Source organism: Nematolebias whitei, chromosome 4, assembly GCF_014905685.2.
Source record: "Nematolebias whitei isolate Nwh7 chromosome 4, NemWhi1, whole genome shotgun sequence".
Taxonomy (NCBI): Eukaryota; Metazoa; Chordata; class Actinopteri; order Cyprinodontiformes; family Rivulidae; genus Nematolebias; species Nematolebias whitei.
Window position 1 is genome coordinate 7,701,700 of NC_056501.1, and position 7,968 is coordinate 7,709,667.

The 7,968-nt window shown below is 37.2% G+C and overlaps 1 protein-coding gene across 1 annotated transcript in view; it reads left to right on the top strand.

The window, feature by feature from the left end:
- Positions 1 to 221: 221 nt before the first annotated feature.
- The window catches only part of LOC119408366 (protocadherin Fat 2-like), a 13,911-nt gene continuing 6,164 nt past the window's right edge, over positions 222 to 7,968 (top strand). Inside the window, exon 1 of the mRNA XM_037675168.1 lies at positions 222 to 434. Coding sequence (XP_037531096.1) covers positions 224 to 434 — 211 coding nt within the window. The 5' untranslated portion in view covers positions 222 to 223. The remainder of the gene's footprint in view (positions 435 to 7,968) is intronic.

A 7,968-nucleotide genomic window follows, 5' to 3' on the forward strand; every position in this document is an offset into this window, starting at 1 on the left:
ACATTTTACTTTTGTACTCTTGATTCAAATCAAACAAGAAAGTTTGAAGTTTCAGCTCAAATGAGGCTGGTGTGAAAGTAACTTTTGATCTGGTAGATGTATACAAGGGTCATGCTAGCATAATAAAACTTAAATAAACATGTTTGTTTATACTAACAGCTATTTTCCAACCAGTCTGGCAAAGAGCTTGAAAGCAGACAACGAAGACGTCAAACCAGTTGAGATGAACTCTTTGGTCAGCTCAACCAACAACCTGGACCACACTCCGTTCAGGTCTCTGAGGCCTCGCAGCCAAATTGGTTCATCAGGAAGTGGATCCTCAAGGACACAGGGGCCAGTCGTGTGCAGTGTGGCCCCTAATCTTCCTGCCAGACCACCATCCAGCTCAGACAACGGCTCCATCAGGAAGGGCCCCTGGGACATGGACTATGAAGGTGTGTATGACAGAGATTGAAAAGACTTAAATTTCCTTTTGATGAAATTATGACATAACCAACAGATCACTTGGGACAGCAAATATTAATATTATGTTTGTCATAAAAATGTTCACAGATTAAACTAGAAAAAAGTAATTTTCTGTGAAAGTGCAGTTTGAAAGAAGCTGAAACTGAGTTGTTAAAGCTAAAAAAAAATGAGCTAAATGTATCACAAGTCTAGCTAAAAGTTAAAAGTAGCAATAACTAAATGCTCAAAGTATCAAAGACTTAGCTAAAAGTTAAAGTAATAAAAGGCTAGATAACAGCTAAAAACAACAACTAAAAGTTGAAATATATTTAGAAGACGGCAGATTACAACAACGTTTCTGAAAGAATTAGAGTTCTCAGTCTATTTTTAATAATAATAATAATAATAAACTCTTTTTCTATATCACCTTCCAATAACGCCTTGCATTGACCAAAGTGCTTTACAAGATGAAACAAATAAAACAGGGCACAATAAATCAGTGCAAATTAAAAGCACAGCCACGATAAAAGAAGGTAAAAGAGGTTAAAAAAATGTTAAATGCTAACATTTAAACATTAAAAGTCCTTTTAAATAAATACATCTTCAGTTTGGCTTTGAACAGAACCAGATCAGAGATGGCACGCAGTATATTTCTATGGGGAAAATACTTGTTAAAAAAAACGATCGATACGTTTTACATTTTAAAAAATAAACAGAAAACAAAAGTCATAGCACACTTTGCCTAAATGAGATGAAATTTGAACGCGTTTTATAAACTAAACTAAAGTTATTACATTTTTAAAGGGTTAATGCTGTTGCTTTCTAGGTGAAAGCAAAGAAGATTGAAAAACACCATTTCAAATCCCTAAATAAAGAGTTGTTGGTAGAAACCTTGGCCTGTTCCAATTTTACAGAAAAAATTGTCATTGAGTTGAGTTATATAAAACTTTATCTGAGCAGGAACGTTACAAAATAACATTAAACCACCAACAATGCTGTCTAGTTTGTGGTCTTTGTCTCCTGTTGGGTTTTAGGAACTGATCAAGCTTCTGCTGAAAAACTGTAATTCAGTTCAGTAATTCAATTATAGGCCTATTTCACCACAAACACTTTGACTTGGAGGAGTCGGAAACACTCAGGTGTTTTAATGAAAGCTGTAATATAATTCTGCAGCTGCAAAAGTGTTTACAAGCAGAACTTATTTTAAATGCAACACATTGATAAACCTGTGCATTTACTTTAAATTTAATGATGTCTGCTGCGAAATCAAAATCAACAACAACATAAAATATAAATGAAAACAGGAGACAAATAAGAATGAAAATCTGGGAAGTGTCTTGTTCACAGATTTATCTTTGAGACTTTGTTTGAAATCAGTTCAGTGTTTAATGCTTTTGGCAACTTATTATAAATCTTTTAAACCTAAAGGAAGATTTTCTACATGATGGTTTTTGCATCACTCAGTCTTCAGTAATTTCTCCCTTTGTCCCATTGCTCTGACTGTCATCTTACAACCTCTTGGGCAAGGTCGTAAATGCTTTTGACTTAATTTTATTAATAAAAATGGTTAAAGCTATACAAAAATAAAAATCTGTATTTTCTAGTGGTACCATTTGATTAAAGTTTTATTGAGCTAACATCACAGGTTCTGTTGGGGTCTCATAGAGTTAAAACTGACGCCTCCTGGGTCATTTTGACCCAAGGGCAACAAGAGAGTTAAATATTGTATAAAAAGACTAAAATGATAAGTTCAGCATCTTGACCATAAAGCATATATTGTAGGTGAAACCATGAGACCGACATCTTTGATTTTTCTTTACAATTGGAGGCACAAATGAATAAAAATGTTTAAAAACATTAAAGCTTAACTAGAAAAATTGAATTTCCTGCGAAAATGCAGAGTGAATGTTTATTGCAGAGGAACTTGCTGAAAAGAGCTGAAATAAACTATAAAGCATGTAGCTGAAATGGAAGAACAAGCCTAAATTTGCAGACGGAAACAGAAAGAACACATACAATTAGGTTTGAATAGGCAGAAATTAACACAAAAATGAGGAAACTAGCTAAAAAAAAGATGAAATTAGAGAAAAAAAAAGTTGAAAAGTAGCTGAAATTGTAGGAAGAAGATTATACTACCAGAAGGAAGTGGAAAGAGCTAAAATGAGCTAAAAATGTGTAATTAGCTGAAAAAGCTAAAATTTACATAAAAGCAGCTAAATAGTAGCTGAAAGAGCAGAAAAAGCTGAAACTAGCAGAAAAAGTTGAAAGGATCACAACAAGTTGAAATTAGCATAAAGAAGTTAATTAGGCTGAAGGTAGCAGAAATTATCTAGTAAAACTTGAATCGATCTGAAAACAGCTAAAATTAAAAGGTAGAACAAGCTTAAAGTAGCATAAGAAAGCAGAAAGAAAATGTTTACCCAGTTAGGCTGAAAGAATGAAAAATGAGCTCAAAAAAGTGGAAATTACTTGAAAAAAATTAAATTAGCAAAAAATAAACAGCTGAAAAGTAACAAAAATGGCCGAAAGAAGCTGAAATTACAAGGACGTGGAGATAGAGCACATTTTTTGCTGAATTAGGCTGAAAAAAGTGCAGAATTAGCTGAAAAAACTTAAATTGGCATAAATCAGCTAGATAGTAGCTGAAGTAGAAGAAAAAGCTGAAACTTTCAGAAATAAGCTGCAAGGAGCATAACAAACTGCAATCAGCATAAAAAAGTTGGAAGAAGCACAAAACTGTTGTTGTTAGCAGAAAGAATCTGAAAGGAGCACAAAACAGCTAAACAAAAAAAAACGGTTTAAATTAGCTGAAAATAGCTGAAAGAAAATTTTGAATTTGCACAAAAAGGCTGAAAGAAGCTGAACGAGAACAAAATGTGAAAGGAGCAGGAAAAGTTTGTAAAAAAGATCTAAAGATGTGAAGGATGGAAAATGAGCTCAATTCATTTTCTGTGGGGAAAGAAAATGGCATAAAAGGCTAAATATTTCAAAAAGCTAAAGTTGCACCAATACCAAAAGTCATAACAGGATTGTCCTGAAAGAGCCGAACGTTTTGATTTATGATTATTGAAATAGCGCAAAAATTGAGGAACGGGAAAGGTGTCGACAATGTTCGGAAGTAAAATGGATCACAATAGTGTGAATGCTTCATAAACATTCACACAATAATGGTAGACGTTTAAGCTGCTCTCGTTGTGTCACCTAAAGTCGCCTCAGCTACACGAGGTTAGAAGAGCGGACACGATTCAGTGGCGCTCAGTGAACAGGTGTTTAATCGTGACGCAGAGTGAAGCATCAGCGGACAGTCTGTCAGGACGCAGCGCTGATTAAACCCAGGAAGATGAAACGCTCGTAGATGCATTAATATTAAAAACTAAAATGATTTTTCTTTCATCGCCGCATGTCTTTATGGTACTCTGTCTTCGCTCTAATCTTTCATGTCCTTTTGGTTTCTTACACCTTCATGCATCTTCTCTTTTTTCTCCTGAACCTCTGTCTTTACTCTCGCATGTACTTGTTGTCCTCCTTCCACCCGTCACTTCCTCCAAGTCTGTGTCTTTCACATTTTGTTGGTCTTCTTCTCTACTTGTGTCATTTTAATGCAACTTTTAATACAAGTGCAAATTAAAATATGATCTGTTTTTATGTGCAATACAGCCAAATCATCCAAGCACTATTTTGTTACTATTTCCCCTAAATAGTGTTGTAAGTTTGATGTTTTTAACCAGTTTATTGATTGTCTTTGTCTCAAAATTAACTCAAGTCCGCCTAAAAAAAACAGTGATTCTTGTGTCAAGCTGTGGCTGTTTTGATTCGTTTATGTAGCGTTTTCACCTGCTGAGCTTGTGAATACGTCTGTGAATGAGCAGAGCTCAGCTGGTGGCACTAATGTTTCAAAAAATGCTTTATGGAAGAATTTGCTGAATGTAAGCGTTCCCGTTTTCTCTGCTGGAAATGCTGATGAGGGGAATTTTAGGATTAAAGTAAAAAAAGTTTCTGCGTGAAGCCGAATGTATCCCCAAGCTTGCTTTCAACTCTTTTTTTTATATTTAACTTTTTTATGCTGCCTCCTTCTTATGTTTGTCTTCGTTTCGATGTTGCTCCTCAGTTGATTGGTCTCTTTCCTGTGACGTCTCGGAACACTTCATATTGTATGAAATGAATTAGATGTAAGTTAAAGTAGGGTTTAATTTGTATTACTAGAAAAAGGTACACAATCTTTCACTTAGGTAAAAATCATTTTGATGACAACTTTGCGAGTCACTAATCACGATGCAGTGAACCTGCCATTCACCAACACAACTGGGACGATGAAAGTAGCCTGCCACTGCCTTGTGTCGTGGAAAAAAGGGATTCCCAAAACAACCAGGTGTAAGCGTCATCAAGTTTATTACAAAGCTTTGGAGAAAACCGGCAATCACAGAAGATCAATGCATTTACAGACTTATCAATGGCTTGGACTCGTTTTGACTTCATGAACAAATCAAAAATAAACCCTGTTTGGTAGCCACCATTCTTCTCAGCGTCTCCCTCCCTGTCCAGCTGTTATCAGCAGCCCAGCTGTAGTCAGGAGCCACCAGCTCTCAAGTACTCTCTGAAGTTACGACACCATAATCATATCAATCAGCTTGAGGGTAATAAAAAGTATCTCTTGCTGTCCCTTACTGACCGGTCACACCAACACCGATTATTACACGGAACATTTAATATCATTCACAATCACAGAGCAGTGAAAAGGATGGAGCACGGTTAGTGCACACAATGCACATTCCTTTGACGCCCTGTTGCACGCCAAAGTTTTAAATAAAAATGTCTGATCCGTTAGCTGTCAGAGTATATGTTGTGGATGACCTCAGCTACTACCACCCCAAGTTTCAGCTCAGGTTTGAGTTTAATCGAGTTGACTGAAAATAAACCAGATGAAAAACTACATCCTAGGAGTGCTTTGCTGACAAACAAACACAGATCTACACGTGTCATTACATTATCGCCCGCCTTTCTTGGCAGCAGGAAATAATATACAAGTAGTCGTAAGTAATAGTTTATTTTGGTATTTATATATATAATGCGTTTTAAACCCTTCCCACACTCTTGCAATATTCTAAACAATGTTTCTAAACATTCTAAAAGTGCACAGCACGTCACCTGCCACTCTAGGCCACGCCCACTTCTCCGCTGCAATCACCAGCAGGTGGCAGAGAGCGCGGAGATCATGACATGCTGTAGAAGGGAGGTTCTCCCTGCACCTGTGGGCTGTACTGGTGCAGCAGGTGCTAAATCATTTAAAATACTTAATTTAAATTAAAAAATGACATGCCTCTCGTGCGGCTCAGCCGTCAATCAGTCGTGTGTCGTGTCCAAACTTACTTTGAAAAACCGCAAAAGAGCGAGTCCGCGAAAGTCGAACCGCGAAGTAGCGAGAGAGTACCCATTTAAGAGTTTCATATTGCTCGTTAGGATACCTGAAGTAACTTTATCTGTAAATCTGCGTCTCGGTCCTGAGCCGTGACTCACACGTCCAAGGAAATGTTCCTGAGTCTGATAGAGAAAGGCAGATCAGGCGTTCGTCATGCCATCGCTCCTCAGGGAACTCCATGGCGGCAGGTCATTTATCTGCTTGACCTTATCTGTGAGAATAAAGGACAAATCCATTGTCTGACTAGTTATCCACCATGTTGTTAAAGGGAATGCCAAATGAAGCCTCGACACTTTGCGTTTGATTTGGTTTAAATCATCCGCGGCTGCTGGCCAGACTTCAGCTGGACAGATTGTGTCTGTTTCCTGTCTGAGACAGTCGGGAACAGGTTGGCTTGGTGGTGAAGTGCTTCACATGAAACAGGTGACAGAACCAGGGTTAACGGTCCCTTTGTCCTCCATTGGTGTATAATTCAGTAACAAGGCAGTCAAAGTGCAAGCTGTCAGCCTTTATGGAGGGACTCATGGTTCCCGAAACGTTAAATTTAAATTATGTTTATTACTTTCTAAACCTGAAATGATGCTTTCCTGGCAACCACACAGAATATTACCTATTATCATAAAGTAAATTAACTTTCTTTTCTTTTTTTCACTAAATCTGTGTTTGTCGGGAAGAGAACTGCCAATATTAGAATCACAGTTATGCAAATTTTCATTTGTGTCATTTTTATCTTTTCATTTGTGTTTTCAATATTCGTTTTTGTCTCTTTTTTTTTTTAAGCTGCTTCAATAACCAGTTTGACAAACAAATTCAGGCAAACGGTGCTAAAGGGAGACGTTTGCACATGTAGCTCCTGTTGGCTCAGAAAAATTCCCGTCTTGTATTTTCTCCTCAACACATCAGCCCAAACACAGAGAATCAGCAAACCACTGTTTCAAACTTAAACAAGCATTAGGTTTTCCATTAACACAGTTGCTCACCTCGTTGGTAAAATGCAGAGTTTAACACATTGAAACAACGTACTTGCATCATATAATTCTTAATTCACATTTCTCAGGGGCTTGTTTATTATTTTCCCCAGCGTTTGAAATTGAAGGCAAAAACATTACTTATAATTAAGCTTATTGTTGTATGCAGTTCTTTTCGTGAGTATTTTATTAGAAGTGCTGTAGTACTCTATTTTCTCTGCAGATCATGTTATTGCAGTAAATTGACCTGCATGTGTACAAAACCACTAATTGTTCTGTTGCATGCATAGTTCCTTTAACATCTGTCAGCAGATGTTGAAGCATAACCATCACATTTTCTTTCTGTCCAATTTCTTAAACTCCAGAATTACTGAGGGGCAAAAACGTAAGATGCAAAAAATAACATTTAGTGACTTGGACATTAAATTTATCTTAAAGGTTTTTATTTAATTGGTGATAAAACCCTCATGGTCTTCAACTCGTGGTTCTATTTTACTTTTCTTTCTTCATCTTTTTTTTAGTGTGTGTGTTTGTGTGTGTGCAATGTAAAAACAAACAATGAAATAAATAATAGCATAGTAAATGCATCAAATGTTTCAAATAAGACATTGCACCATCTTTTTGTAAAATAAAATAAAATAAGTTAGTTTTGAATTTTATGGAAGCGTTACATCTTTTTTAAATTGTGTCAATGTCGTGTTCCTCCATGAAGCATCTCCAGCTTCTTTTAACAACTGTCTGTAAAAGTCCAGGACCTGAGGACACCAGTGGTTGGAGGTTTTGGAGGATCTGAGAAGACCAGTTGTTGGAGGTTTTGGAAGACCAGAGGAGACCAGTTGTTGGAGGTTTTGGAGGACCTGAGGAGACCAGTTGTTGGAGGTTTTGGAGCATCTGAGGAGACCAGTTGTTGGAGGTTTTGGAGGATATGAGGAGGCCAGTTGCTGGAGGTTTCGGAGGATCTGAGGAGACCAGTTGCTGGAGGTTTTGGAAGATCTGAGGAGATCAGTTGCAGGAGGTTTTGGAGAATAAGAGGAGACCAGTGGTTGGAGGTTTTGGAGGATCTGAGGAGACCAGTTGCGGGAGGTTTTGGAGGATCTGAGGAGACCAGTGGTTGGAGGTTTTGGAGGATCTGAGGTTACC